This window comes from Pezoporus occidentalis, unplaced genomic scaffold, assembly GCF_034315485.1.
Source record: "Pezoporus occidentalis ecotype Australia unplaced genomic scaffold, CSIRO_AGI_Poc_V1 ctg62, whole genome shotgun sequence".
In the NCBI taxonomy this organism is placed as follows: Eukaryota; Metazoa; Chordata; class Aves; order Psittaciformes; family Psittacidae; genus Pezoporus; species Pezoporus occidentalis.
The window spans coordinates 1,691,055-1,706,832 of record NW_026915966.1 but is presented as its reverse complement, the minus strand read 5'-3'; the positions used below and the strand labels follow the sequence as shown (position 1 = coordinate 1,706,832).

The 15,778-nt window shown below is 38.4% G+C and overlaps 1 protein-coding gene across 6 annotated transcripts in view; it reads right to left on the bottom strand.

The window, feature by feature from the left end:
- B3GNTL1 (UDP-GlcNAc:betaGal beta-1,3-N-acetylglucosaminyltransferase like 1) overlaps nucleotides 1–15,778 on the bottom strand; it is a 118,778-nt gene that overhangs the window by 102,785 nt on the left and 215 nt on the right. For 4 of the 6 annotated variants that reach the window (XR_009968712.1, XR_009968711.1, XM_062639766.1 and 1 more), the window contains exons 2-4: nucleotides 11,561–11,677; nucleotides 11,334–11,433; nucleotides 6,440–6,504 (exon numbers count right to left, since the gene is read on the bottom strand). The exons of 1 other annotated variant lie outside the window; for it this stretch is intronic. Coding sequence is in view for 3 of the 5 variants with exons in the window: in XM_062639766.1 (XP_062495750.1) it covers nucleotides 6,440–6,504; nucleotides 11,334–11,433; nucleotides 11,561–11,677 (282 nt within the window). In the remaining 2 variants the exon portion in view is untranslated. Of the gene's footprint in view, nucleotides 1–6,439; nucleotides 6,505–11,333; nucleotides 11,434–11,560; nucleotides 11,678–15,778 lie in introns of those variants that run through there. One more of the 6 variants, XM_062639770.1, reaches the window with a different exon arrangement.

The window sequence follows — 15,778 nt, the reverse complement described above, 5'->3', positions numbered from 1 at the left end:
AAATGTTTCAACTTTGTAAACCATTGGTAGGCATGAGATGCCCAACCATGACCTGCACTGGGAAATGTTTATGGAGTTTAAGCAACCATAGTATTAGACAACTAAGATGTTAAAATACTTCGTCCAGCTGCACATTAGGTAATCATAAATGTCCTACCAAAACTGTTGTATTTACGATATTGAACTCAGCAACTGTATTGGTTTCTGCACTAAACAGACTTTGGTCATCTTTTTTGGTTTAAAGCCCAGAACAAACCTTAGTAACAAGACAAACACTTTCCAAATTAGTTTTCACTTCTGTCATGTCAGACAAAAAGAAAGCAGGTATCTGAATGTAGCTGCTGTATCAAAAAGGAAAGTATATTCAGTTTGTTTCTGTATCCTATGTGTAAACAGGGAAGACAACAAGGCTAGCAGTGAATTACACTGAATATATACTTTTAAGAAACAGAAGTTTCCACTGGAATTCAGTTTTCTCTTTTAACATGAACTCTCTAATGGTTGTCTCCTAGCAGATACAAGGCAGACAGGACGAATGCAGATTCACCCCCACTGAAAGAATGGACAAAAGAGCAGATTTAAAATAAACCCCAGATAAATGCATGCCTTCACTAAGCATATACTTCAATAACATAGCTAAATAAGAGTAAGTAAATCCATTTTCTTGTGTCCCCACTCACCAAACAGTAGAAAAATGAAGAAAATCTCAGGTAATAGCTGGGTTTACTGTCATCTACATATGTACAGACATCCATACAGTGCAAATGAGGCCAAACAGGTAACCAGCAAGAAATAAAGGAACATAAATAGAAACCTATTTTAGGCACTTAACCAAGAATTTGTAGGAATTTTGTTGATTACAAACATGTTTCCTGTTCTCCAGTGTCCATTCTGAATAGGAAAACAATGTGCTGAAAGATGGGAGAATAAAAAGGACTTTATTTTGCATGAAAAACCAGCAGGGATTTCTAAACAAGCCCAGATGTGTTTCTACCAGTGGGGGGCCGTGATCTCCATCACCTTTCAGTCTGACAGGCATTCTGCCTGCTTGGGCTCCTATCAGATATATCCCTTCTGGAGAAAGCTGGCTTGCTCCTGTCAAGTTCCTCACCACTTACAGATGCTGCCAAATCAAAAAGCTAGTTACACAACTATCAGCTGGGTTGTCTTCCTTCCAAGCAGAGGCACCACTCCTTATAAAAACACAGTTTATACTGAGCTAATTGTTTTGTTTCACTTTACTCATCAGTATAGTAGAAGAAAAAGAAAATTAAAGCAACAGACTGAGCTTAAGAATATTATTCAAAGCTGGTGCTGTTTCAGGATATGTTTCTCAAATCAATTTGGGTAAATCCAAATGACAGGAATTCACTGGCCTCTTCAACCAGGTCACCTGGACCACACTGAACTCCACAGTAACAACTGCATGATTTCCCCTTAAAAGGGGGGGGTTGCACATCAGAAAGTAAAATAAAACATACAACTCAAAGTACAATACACATCTACTTTTTAAAACCAAAGACAAGTTAATATAAAACAACACACTAATTATAGCTCAGTACTGAAGTGCTTTCTTAAGCTCACATTACAGACTCTGCACCACATGCTGCCCAAATTCCTTCGTATTTGGCTGTTCAAAAAACCCACACACGCACACAAAGAGAGCTGAAAAACTCCATATCCACAATAGCAGCACCGTCTTTCCACTGCAGATATTATACATAAAATACAACCTGTACCGATGCCAGAAGGCATGTTTGACTTGCTGAGAAACAATATGGCATCTCCACAGTGTTTCAATCCATCAAATGGTCATTCATTTATCCTGCACCTGCTCAGACTATAGGGAAAATCTTTCTATGCTATTGTTCAGCTCAACTCCTTGAACTAGGGAGGAAAAGGCCTCAGACCTCCAAGAACTGACCCATCAACAGCACTACCAAAATGAATACACCAATACTGTGCACTTTTCTAGAAGGCAGGTTTTTAAAGAAGCCCCTGCTATTGGACACAATCCAACTGTGCACTCTAATGGCCACACACAAGACACCTGAGCAGAACACATTCTGCTATCTGTTAGTACTTGCAAGACCATAGGAAAAACTATGATTTTTATGTTTCTACTTCTGGATTAAATTGAGAAAGAAGGGGACAACAAAGAAATAACTTCTAAGTTTAAGAAACTGATTTCACTGAGCACCTTTCTTATCCCGAGCATGGCAACAAAAAGTCTACAGGGGGGTATATACACAGTGTTCTTATGCTCATGAATGAGTAGTACCTTCCATCAATAGAAACCTTAGAAATGAAGAATATTTCAAGTTCATTAGTGCCTGTAGAGTAATGTGTAATGGCAACCAACAATACATCCTTCTTCCCAAAGCCAGCAAGTTACAGACACTGTAAAAACAAGTAGCTGTGTTTATAACTGAAAGCTACCTTGAAGGCTGGAGTCCCTGCAACATCTACCAAGTCTGGCTAGCTAAGGTCCAACCACCTTAATGAATACCCCCTCAATGAAGGAGTTTTGAACTTGAAACTCAAGAAAAGCATGCAATTTCACAGCAATTTACAATTAACATTCCCAGCTTAAATCATACAAGCAGATCTCCCAAACGGAAAGGCACAGGTCAGCAGCTGCCAATTCAAATATGGCAATACCAATTCTGGTGGTCCCCCCTTCTTCTGGGGAATAAACCTTCACTGTTTCCCTCTGTCACTTTCAACTATTAGCAAGCAGTGACACTGTGGCAACATGGTGTAGAGTCACATCTTTGAACTGGCTCAGAACCTCAGAAGCACCGACAGTCTGCCAACAGAGCCTTTCAAAAGGCTAGAAGCGTGTCAAAGACTCAAGGGACTATGACTGGGTTTGAAATATTGCAGGTCAAAAAAGGACACATTTTGATATTTCTTCTTCACCAGCCAGGAACCCTCCAACAACACATTCATTATACCTGAAATAATGGGAAACTACACAGCTTACTAGGGAGAAATGAAAGCGTGTTCCTTTTTAATGAAATACAGTTTTATACGAGTATGGGCATGTTTAAGTGAATGTCAACAAAAATAGCAGTTCAAAGCAGAAAAATTAATTTTTGCTGTGCTACAGTTGGGTAAGTTACTATGACAAAGCTGGTAACGACCCCAGATAACTGAAAAACTAAGGTTACAACACAGTGCATCTGGTAGTTACAGTCATAACCCCAGAGAACTTGAAGAGCAAAGCTAACAGTGAAATGTATTTGCATAATTCATTCATTCTATTGTTGCATGACCAGGATTTTATTTTCTGAGACTATAAATGTTCAACATGAACAATTTGTTAAGTATCTTCAATTTTCCAACTTGTTTTCCCCTGTGGGAAAAATGCCTCAATAGCTTAGAGGTGAAATCTGTAACAACAACCACAGCAAAAACCCCTCCACAATAGCTATTAGTCAAACAGCTGCCACTTCATACTAGAATAGGCTGATCAAATTCTGACAGTTCTGAGCTCTGTAACCTTTTTTTCCACATTTCTTCTCAATTTGTTGTCCTCACAAATCTGTGTTGAGAGACATAACACAAGCAGCTTGCCTCCAGCTGGAATGGCAAGCAAAACAGTCTCCCTGGAGCCAGTACTTTCAAAGATGCTCCCAAATATGCTCCTACATTCATTTCACCCAAAGGAATGTACAAGGAGCCTCATTGTATTTCTCCACCTATATGAAACATACACAAACTACTGACCCAGCCCCATTTCACTCCAATTCAACCTATAGCAAACCTGAAATTACGGCTGCACTTCTGAAGGTCAATTCCCTGGCATTACTGCACCGCATTCCAAAAGGCTGATATCAACATTCCTTCCTAGAGAGCTTGAGACTGGATTGGTGACTGAAATGAAGGTAGGTGGCGTGTAGAAGTGGAGTTGTTAAACAGCTGGCAACATCTGTGTTTCAGCTATTATCACACAACAATTACTATGGCCAAAATATTGAGCAATTTTTAGACTTGTAGCAGTTTCCACATTCATTTTATTTCCTCTGATGTTTTCAGCAAAAAGAAGTAGTCACGAGGAAAAACAGTAGAAAATAGGTTTAAGTAACAGCGATCACTTGATATTGCTTTTGTACCCAAGATGAGGCTTCTAATAGTTCAGAATGCCTTCTATTTTGAAGCATCTTGCTCAATAGCATGAACAGAAATGGGTAGAACAGAAAATCTTAGTAAGTTTTTCCAAGCTTATCCACACGATAAGTCATAAAACTCTCAAATTGCTTTGAGTATGTCTTGATTATATTAAATATAAATGCTAATGAGAATATTGCAGGAATCCAGAGTCATCAGTTTTACATTCCTTAAGAGTTCTAATTTGTTTCCCTAATGTTTCCTTATCCTGCACAGCCAGCAAAGAGAAACAATATAGAAGCATGAAGATGCATACTGTATAAACACTCCAAGGTGTTTATGGCATTATGCATACCATAAGTATGCATAACAACAAGTGAAGAAATCCGAAGGGAACTCTATGAAAATTTCATCTAAACAATTTAATATTCTAGTGTCACAGAATCATAGAATAGTTTGGGTTGGAAAGGACCTTACGATTATCCAAGTTCCAACCCCCTGCCACAGGCAGGGACGCCTCGCCTTAAACCAGGTCGCCCAAGGCTCTGTCCTACGTGGCCTTGAACACTGCCAGGGACGGAGCATTTACCACTTCCTTGGGCAGCCTGTTCTAGTGCCTCACCACCCTCACAGTAAAGAACTTCCTTATATCTAACCTGAACTTCCCCTGTTTAACCAAACCCATCACCTGTTGTGCCATCACTACGTATCACTAGTTTACTGCCTGTGATTTACAGACAAGTACATCTGCCAGGATTGAAAAGAAAGACTAATCCAAAATTCACCTCAGCAAATTACCCTATACAGATTTGAGATAGAAGATAAAAAGCTCCATGGGACAAGAGAATAGTAGGTTAATGTCTCACTCACTTCAGTCAGCAATGAAGTAAAGTGAAAGGAACTGGATCCCAAGTTCATTCATCTCAACAAAACTGGGATTACTCCTGTTACTTCATGGCATAATTTCTTATGCCCTCCACTCTTACAAATTATGCTGAGTCAGGTAATCAGAAACAGAGCAGCACATTTTCTCTTCATATTTCCTCAAAATAATTTGCTTATGAAGTAGACACTGATGCTCAGCACTGGGTATAAAATACATTTTTTTGTATGCATGTATGAGAAACTGGCCTTTTCAAACACCATTAATTTGCATATGTCCTGTGAGTCCTGTGTATTCAATATATACTCACATGCATTTCAAAGCTTCACCCTCCATGAACTTACACACAAAGATTTGCATGAAATACACTCTGCAAAATAAACAAACACCTCAAACCAACAAACTGGTAAAGGGAAGCCAGGATAAACTCAAACTCATTTTAAAAGGCACACTGTGTTGCTAAATATGGTGATAAATTAATAAAAGCAAGAATAAAGGCCAGCAAAGCCACCTGTAAAACTTAATTTCTTAAATGATAAGAAATTTCTGCTGCATTGCCTTCGATCAGAAGAAATATACCAGCACTTAACCATGTCTTGCAACAGTCCATTGATTAATTCACAAGACTTTAAACACACAACAAAAACCATCCTTCTATCTAGCTGATACAGCAAATGGAGTTGCAAACTGAAAGATTACCCAAATTAAAACCTGTGTGGTTTTAAGGCTGTTAATTTTACATCCCTGCTCTCATGACACTTTCTACTAAGCACAATCATAACATTAAGTTGACTCCTACCTGAAAACCTACGCTTTCAGCAGCCAATTAATCCTAGTACCACACTAAACCACCGTTCAGTTCCAATTCAGAAGGAAGAATCAATCTTCAGGTGAAATTACACAAGATCAAGTGAGCCTTTAAGGTCCTGCTCCTGCCTGATCCCAGCCACATGGCACCATTCCTCAGATTCCTCAGATACACAGTTGTGAAGCCCTTCACTGCGTATTAGGCTGCAGAAAGTCAGACAGTTATCTGTGGGTTAGTGAGCTGAAGGGGTTCACAGGAGGTATCCAACAAAGACAGGAAAAAAATTCCAAGATGGAAGCTGAGATTTCTCATATTTTGCACCCAAAAAAACAGCAGATCAGCTCCTAGTTGCTCATTAGTATGATTTTTCTGAAGAATGTGGGAAAGAAAAATCCTGAAAACACCTAAATACCAACCCTGCTCATAACAGCTTGTGAAATCCAATAGGATCAAGGAACAGTGTGAGCCCGTAGGCTTGCTACAGGTTGGAAGACACCTTTACAGCTATAAATGGTAACCAAGTTGTCTAACATCCCAACATCTTTCAACAGCTTATCTTTAAAGCAAACCAACAATTACATTAAAATAAAGAATTTTATTGACAAAACTAACTTAGACAAAATGTATTCACTTACTGAATCCAGAAAGCAGAGATAGGCTCCCGAGCTCTGAATTACTGCTTGATTTTTAGCAAACCCAACTGTTGAAAAAACAAAGATAAAATTATGTGGCTGGTTTTACTGTTGTATTTTTTTTAAATCTTACTACCATCAGGAACAGATGAAAGGAAATACAAAAATCAGGATCAGGGGAAGTACATGATTTTTCCATATTTAAAGCAAGGTCATTGGTAAATAGTTAATCAGTATGCCTATTTCAGTCATCTTCTCTGAGTGATTATCAGTTCCATGTGTTATAATTCTACCACCAAGTAAACTTGGGCTACTTTTGCTAGTACTAGAAGAATATAATCTGCAATATCTACCTTGAAGAGTCAGCTATATCTCGGTTCCACATCCAGTACCTCAGATCATATAGTCACATAACGGCTTGGGTTGGAAGAGATTCCTAAAGGTCACCTAGTGCAACCCCCTGCAATGAGCAGATGCTGAAAACCCCTGGCTGTATATACATTCATCTCTTCAGTTCTAACAAATAATAACAAATCTTAAGAAGGAAAAGAAAGAATACGAGCTTGCTATAAGAGCTCTTTCTTGAAAAGAAAGAATAAGAGCTAACCTGTTATACCCATCAGGGAAGTTCTGTTCTGGTCCACTATGCTCGTTAAATATAAAGTATGTAAATACAAAAAACTTCCTGTGCCATTAGTGTAATGGCACAGGTAATGCAGAGGGGAACCAAAGCAGAATACATAACCAATGAGCACAAACCTGGCTTATTTAATACCACATATTATACCATCTATCAAAGACACTGAAATACAGATTTAGACAATTGACAACACTGGCATCCAGTCTTTTTGTTTCTGACCCCCTGACCCTTGCTGAATCTTTTACCAAGTCACTTCAGGAAGTTGAACTGAAAGAAAACTTTTTGTCAGCTTAATTTCGGAAGCAGATGACAGCATTGGCAGGTCAAACTAATGCCAGGGCAGAAATAAAAAAGGAGGGGGGACAGAGCAGCAATACACAGCCAAGGGTAAGGATGGGACTACAGCAACCAGCAAGAAGATGTATTTCAGTGGTAAACTGAGTTCATCTGCAAGGTTGTTTTATCTGGGAATATTTTTGCATGTAGACAAGACCTACCCAAGAACATGATGGTCTTTGAACTCTTCTCCCAGGCAGCATTATAAGAAGAGACCACATATATCCAGAGTTATTCTGAAAAGTGCTATATGAATTCCACTTGGTCATAATACCTAACATTTAAGCTTCATTTAAAGTATTTATGGAACACAGTCAAAGGAATACAGCAAAAGATTGCCCTGACATGCGAACCAAATGAGGTGAAGATATGCAGTACTGTAGGGTTTTTACTCTTTAATGGAAAAATCTGGAATCGTAAAGCCAGAAAAATCTCACCATGAAGTGAAGCAGGATCATTTTAAATAATACTGTCTCTAAAGTTCCTGCTTTTGCATTTGAAAAAAGCAGAATTCTGTAATTCTCCACTCTTTTTGTGATACAGGTTTAAGTTTACTCAGGAAACAAATTTAAGTGGGCTCAAAGGTTCACTTAGTTTTAATGTGCATGCTCCTTGGCTATTTTGCTGAGTTGTCCAAGTACAGAAAAAGCCTTATGACGGCATTTCTTACTGCCTCAAAGGAACATTATGTCAACTACCAACAGAATACTACAAATGAAGGCTCCTCATAATTGTGCTATTCTTTTCGTACTTATTTTGAGTATTTTAATCCTTACCTTCTTATAATCATGGATTTCTCAGGCTTACTATCTTACAGTATATTACCTTTTTAGACACATATGAACATCTAATCTCACATATACAGTTACTCTCATTCTCCTTCCTATTGGCAGTAAAAAAGCAGCTGGCAAAGTCAGTAGCTACCACAACAGCAGAGCTGAAACCTGGCATGAGCAGTTTTAGTGGGAAACAACTGATGAAAGTTAGCAGGTCTGGACATGCCAAACAAGCAAAACCCCAACACTATGGAGGTCCCTACACAAGCGAGAGGTAGAAGAACAGAACAGAACTAAATCTGCCCAACATCAATGAAATCACTACTTTTACACATCATTACCAGCCGTAAAGCAGCCTGTACTTGTATTTCAATGCTATCATTAGTATACCCGATATTTCAGCAACCTTCAGCAGAAAATAATGAAGAACTAGGAATCAGCAGGAAAAAAAGAGAAGGCAGCTAAAGGCAACTACAAGATGACAATTATATTACTCAATGAATGTTCTGAAATATTTCAGATCTCTTTTTAAAATAAACCACTTTACATAAAATACTGAAATCTTTATGATTTGTTATGAGAAAAAGTTGGAACATGTTTCTTTCTAACATTAAGACAGAAATCATCCTGAAGCTTTTACTATACCAGCCATTTTTTTAAGGGGGATAGAAGAAAACACACATACTTTAGAGGTTATTAGTAAGGGAGATGTAACTTCCCATGGAAGAAACTAGATACTAAAACTGGTTTCAGCACAACAAATCCTATGCTTGGCATGAGGAAAAAAAATTTCTTTCATATTACTTTGCTGAACAAAATGCAACGTTTGTGCCAGGTCTCTGAGTTTTGTAAGGCCTGCTTACTTGGTGAAAAGAGCCTGTTACCATGGTTACAGCCGTAAAAACTTAAGCCTCAGTGAGATATTAACATTCCTCACTCTTGGAAAGAAAAAGGTTTCCTTTTTTTAGGCAAGTGACCCTTTCTTTTTTCTAGGTTCCCCCCCTTTCTTTTACATGCTAGAAAAGAATCAGGAATAAATCCTAATCTTGTGTAAATAGTTGAAGATGTGAAGCCTGACTAGTACATTGTTTCTGTACTAAAGCATCTTCTTTTAAAGGAAAGACTCCTTACAGTTGTAACTAGTCCTTAACATAATAAAAGTAAATCACTGAAAGCAAACAAATACTATGGATTTCAAGTAACCTGCTCCTAAGATGTAACAACCGTGAAGAAAAGATGTCCTCATTTTAATGGTGACCTGAGAGTGACTTCCACATGAATAAGCTTGGGTTTGCTTTTTTTAAAGAACTCTGCATTTCATACTATTACTTAAAACAATGCTCACAGCTGCATCCCCCACCCCCAATTTATTAAACATTTGTTCAGGTTTCAGCTATCCCAACACTAACAAATGCAAGTTAAAACCAAAAATAACCTGATACATCCCTAATGGCACAATATGCTCCCTATAGTTCACAATTCAGTTTTAGGTTCACCTTCCTAAAGTGCGAAGGTGAACTGACTTCAGAATTCTAGCATGAATTACTGCCAAAATGTTGTACTTGCGTGCAAACTAAAACCCAGTTTACACACAATTGCATCCTACCTAGCTTCTAGATCATCAACTAAGGGAAGTACAATCTGAAAAGAGACTGATCATCCAATAGTTGGAGAGGGGGGTGCGGGAAGATAGATAAATTTCCAGAAATACAAGGAATTCTTGACATTGCTTTATCTGTTGTCCAAAGGAGAAAAATTCCCTCTACAAATCTTGTCTGTCTTTTGTCATCAGCAGCTCAATAATGCTAATATTGAAAGCTACGCTGTCAAAACAACATCAGTTCATGCTAGAAATATTAAAATACTTCAAATATTTATAGCAACAGTTATGCTGTATTAGTTCAATATTGCTAGGTCTGACAACTGTTTAAAAAAGTCCATAGTCAAAAGAAATGATAGTAAATAAAGCCAGGGGCCTGTACCAATGTGCAGATTAATTTAGTGCAATTTTTGGATGATAATTAAACCTTCTGAAAAAGAACTGGGCTTTTTCGTAAAAAGATCATTTAAAGCTATCTGTAATAAGCCTGGGTTTCTTTCAGTTACAAAAGGGGTATTTTGTTAAAAAAAAAAAAACCACCCAACAAAAAGAAACTGACCAGATTTTGCATACAGTGTTTCCAAAGTGTGCCTTTTAAGTGAAGTAACTGGAAAGACACACATTTTGAACCAATTTTCTATCAGGTCCTACCTGTCTACTCCCACAAAAATCCAGAATGATTAGATATACAACTCCTATACACAATGTGAACACCCTGTTCTGCTTGGTTTGTCCTGCTGTTCTCCTCTGGAATACAGACTAACACTAGCTTCTTCAAAGAGCAGTATGTTTTATTTCTATTTTACAGTTAAGCAAGCTTGTCTGCTAAAAAAAAAAAAACAAACAAAACAAACCCAAACCTTAACATAACCAAAACAAGCAAAAGAAGAACTCTTAGAGAAATTCGTTTGTTATCTCCTCCAGGGGTAAATGCAATTCATATTAGCATGTAAATTGACACAGAATCACATCATACACCTTTTCTGTAGCTCACTAAACATACTGGTTTAGCTCTTTGTCTAAACAGGTAGGAGTTTAGTGAGAGTTTTTAGCTCACATCAAAACTTTTCTGAAACCTCTGTTTTGATCTGATCATCAAAAGAGAAAGCAAAAACATATTTTGTTCTATTTCAGGGTCTATTCTGCATTTACTTTTTAAATCCTTCTGTGAGAAATTTTAGGTTTCTTTTTTCTTAAACCCCATCTCCTGAAGATGACTCAGATCTCCGAAAGCCAAAGTAAAACTGTAAGTGTTACCACCACTGTGTATACTACAACTAAACAAAATTCTTTTGCAGAGTAGCACGAGTGTTAAGCCAAGTTCTTCTTTCCTGGACATATAAACAAATCCTACAGAACCAAAACCAACAGGGCCAAATTTTAATTGGGAATGAGGTTTTGAACAGAGAGCTCTGGAACACATTGTGGGTTGTTTTTTTAACACTGCAATGCAAGTAGCTATAAAGACACTTTTCAAACTAAAAAATACAAGATGCCTGCGATAAGAAGCTAACTCTCCAAAAGAATCACTATTAAGCTACATACCGCCTCGAGGTTCAGATGAATCATTGCTACCAACAATTACTGGAACACCAGCATCTTCCAACTTCATCTTCCATTTTTCAATTATTTCAGCTGAAGCATCCTAGAAAAATGATGACACAGACAGCAGCTTTTTAAGTGTATGGTGAACCAAACACAGTCCAAACCAAAGATTCCTATCAGAGACAGTATTTACTTGGGCAGTATCTTAAATAAGGTTGGAAACATACCTCACTGGCATCATTAAAAACAGACAGCTCCATAGTTCCTTTAAAATCTTGTTCCCAAACTGACTTCAAGCATTCATCTAACCAGCATTCACTATTGTGAACAGGCACGATGACAGACTACAAGGAAAGAAACAAAAATTCCAGTGTATGTCAGTATGCACTATTTTTGTTTACTTACACTATAAGAATATTCATTAAAAAGGGCAAGTGCCAGATCTTGCTGAAACTCTCACAAAAAAAATGCACTTAAAAATAAAAAAGAAGGCAAAGATCCTCTCTTTTAATTCTAAATATATGATTGACTTTCTTCTTTATCAAGCTATCTTTTTCATTTTTTTAGTTATAAAATGGCTGTTGGTAGATCTCCAAGGAAAGAGACTACTGAAGCAAAAAACACTAACAAAACATCTGCAACACCACACTAACCTATTTCTAGTATTCCTGTATTTCTTAGGACACTCTAAGCTCACTACTTACTAGGAGATGCTCATATATGCAGCCTGTACCCTTGGGCTCTAACCATGTTTCTTAAAATGACTCTATTTAAAACTGCTATTAAGCACATTAGATGCCGTTTGCCATACTTCCATAGTCTATGATTTCAACTTCAAGCTTTCCTATTACAGCCTCTACTGGTTCAGCCACACACATGCAAAGCATGAAAACCTACCTGAAGTATTTTAAAACTGGTTAGAAACCAGAGATGAGGGATTTTTCTGTTCAGTTACTCACCACTGTTCTAACTAGCCCCCCAAAAGCCAACAATTGCCCCCAAATTCTTTCAGTATCTCAAAAATAAACATTCTGGCTATGTTTGTAAAGGGAAAGGCCAAACCCGTACCTGCTAAGACCTCCTCTAGATGCGAAACTTAAGGCAAAGAACCCAAGTAACTTGTAAAAAGTCTCACTGGACATTTTAAGAAGTTCCTAGAAACAGAACTTCAACTCATCAAGTGATGTAACCATAAACACGCAAGTTGAAGAAACAGAAGGTTAGTTCCTATTGCATGCGAGAATCTTAAAAAACAAAATACTAGAAGAATATTGAAATTTAATTAATCAAGATTTAGTGACATGTGAGTACATGTACACTGCAAATACAGGCAAACCATACATGAGTAGGAAGATTTGGTGCATGCTTTTGTTTTTCTACAGCAGTAGAAAACTCACAAAGAAGAAATGTGAGAACATTCCATAGCAAAATTAAGACTATTGTTGTCTAAAATGAATGAACAACCTGATTTTTGGCAGTCGAAAGGGGTATTTAAAAGAAGTAGGAGGAAATCTGTCTAAAGTTTTAAGCAAAGCAGGTCTTTGACTTCTGTTTTGGAGAGATAAATAAGTAGAAGGAGAAATAAAAACAAAAATATGAAATTAATTACCAAATAATTCCAACATACAGACAAAAAAAATCAGAACTTTGAGACTAAAAGAACAAGCAAAAATATGAGATTCTAAACCAATATATATCAACTCTGAATTTTAATATCGTTTAGGTCTAGATGGCAATAAAAATGCAACCCTATGCATTTATACTAATCAATCTAACATATTCATTCAGAAAGAAAAGGGTTCTCCAAGTCTTCCAATGACCATATAAACTAGGCACAGGTTTTCACATCCAGAAAAATGAATGATTTGCCAATGTTTTCTAATTAACTCTGTAAAACTGTAACTATTGCATCACAAATCAGCTCAATATTGTCTTGAAAATTACAAAACTGGAACTTCTTTGGTTTATTTCCCCATAATGAACTCCTGGTTTAAGTCAGGACAGCAGGGCAAAACACCACAATAATGTTTGGACTTCAGTTTAGTTTGAACTGAAAACAATACTTTAATGGTAGCACGTGTAAAAGCATCCATAAATACCTCACTGCACTAAGGTACTCAGAACTTAACATAAAAACTCATAACAGATTAGTATGAAACACAAAATTTGCCGCTGGTACTTGTCCTGAACTAGGCATTCATAAACTGGCCTTGATCCTCAAGTAACTGTACCAGAACACTTCAGTCTCCTTATTTCATTTAAGGAGGGGAAAGCATCAACCAGGGCACTGCTGCACTTATGGATTCATATCAAAAAACCCCCAATGAGCTGGCAGTAACCTCAAGAGACAGTATCTACTTCTTCTGTCCCAAAACATGATCAACTAAAGCTGACAAACATCTCCAGGGACAGAAACACCAGCCTTGCTAAGGCAATCTCTAAAAGCAGGCATAAAGGAGACCTGGCATACCATCTTCCAAATGGCTGAAGTAATTTTGCTGCAATTTATGCCAACTACCACTTCCTGGTCTCTGCATGGATTATTATTCCAGTTCCCTTTGCAGTAGCCTTTCATATATTTGAAAACTGGTACTATAATATTGAACTACAAAAATACACAAAGCTCCTGCAAAGTAACTCTGAGTGAACACAGGGACACAAATTGCAAACAAGTAACGTATTTTTGTCATTGGAATATCAACTGAGTGACAACTGAGTCAGAATTGTCCTTTCACTAGCAGAGAACAATTCATAGTAGGATCCAACAGAGGAACATCCTCACAGCCTGTAAGCCAAGCACAACAGTTAATATACAGAACTATGATCTGGTTTTAGAATCATAGAATAGTTAGGGGTGGAAAGGACCTTAAGATCATCTAGTTCCAACCCCCTGCCATGGGCAGGGACACCTCACACTAGAGCATGTCACCCAAGGCTTTGTCCAACCTGGCCTTGAACACTGCCAGGGATGGAGCATTCACAACTTCCCTGGGAAACCCATTCCAGTGCCTCACCACCCTCACAGTAAAGAGCTTCTTCCTTATATCCAACCTAAACTTCCCCTGTTTAAGTTTGAACCCGTTACCCCTTGTCCTGTTACTACAGTCCCTAATGAAGAGTCCCTCCCCACCATCCCTAAAGGCCCCCTTCAGACACTGGAAGGCTGCTCTGAGGTCTCCACGCAGCCTTCTCTTCTCCAGGCTGAACAGCCCCAACTTTCTCAGCCTGTCTCCATACAGGAGGTGCTCCATCCCCTGATCATCCTCGTGGCCTCCTCTGGACTTGTTCCAACAGTTCCATGTCCTTTTTATGTTGAGGACATCAGAACTGCACACAATGCTCCAAGTGAGGTCTCAATATTCCAAGTGAGGTTTTGAGCATTGTGACACTACCTGTTTTTTCCTGAACTTCTGATACTCTAGAGTAAGACCTGAAACAATTTTGGATCTTTTTAGTAATGCTGTTTTGCTGTCACTAAGCTGAAGATGATGATTCCCAGCTTTGCTGCAAAATGAATTTTGATATATGGCAAAGATGGCAGAATGTGAAATGGTTAAAAGGCAGCTCAATCCCTTTCCTTCTACAAATGTATTCACCAAAAAAAAAACGCTCTCGTCCTCCCTCAGCTAGGCCTGAAAACCAACACATCAACCACAAGATAGAAGGAGAAAAAAGTGAGGTTTTAAAAACCAGTGTCAGAAACCATGCACTTGAATGTTTTGAATCCAAGAGCTCTCGTTGCTGGTATTGCCACCAGCATCCTTCACTAAGAAGATACGTACTGACCAATTCCAAAGTGTAAATTTACTTTCACTTTCCACAAATTTCAGGGCAAACAGATGCCCACTTCCACATCTGAGTGTGGAAAATCTATTTTAAAAATCACTTTCACACTGCTGAAGATTCCAGATTAATCAGAAACCACTGTTTTTAATCAGTTTTCATACGAGTCATTATTTCAAGCCATTTAGAAACTCACGGCTGCTGGCAGAAGCACACTTGTTTTGCCACATCTCCTACGCGGGTTACTTTAAACAAACCCAGAGAGACTTTTTAGGCCACAAACTTTGACCTGCCTTTAGGATGCGAGACTTTGTGAAGCTGTCCATCATTTTTGCTTGCCTATTGATCTCTATGGGTTTGCTTTTCAGATGGCTGGCTCACTAAACCTAAATCACTGCCAAACCACAACAGTTGTATGTGTATAAACGTGAAAAAATAGTAATAATTAAGAATAAACCCAAACATTGTTACAGGGAGCACTAATAACGCTGGCCCGTCACTGTGCAGGGCCAGGCGGCACATAGCCGAGGCTGAGCCACACACCTCGCTGCTTTCCTGCACCGAGCAGCCGCTGCACCCACACACCTCCACGGCGAGCACCGTGGAGAGCGGGGAGCGGGACCCGGGACTCAGCCCCGAGCTGTCCACCCGGCCCGGCCTGC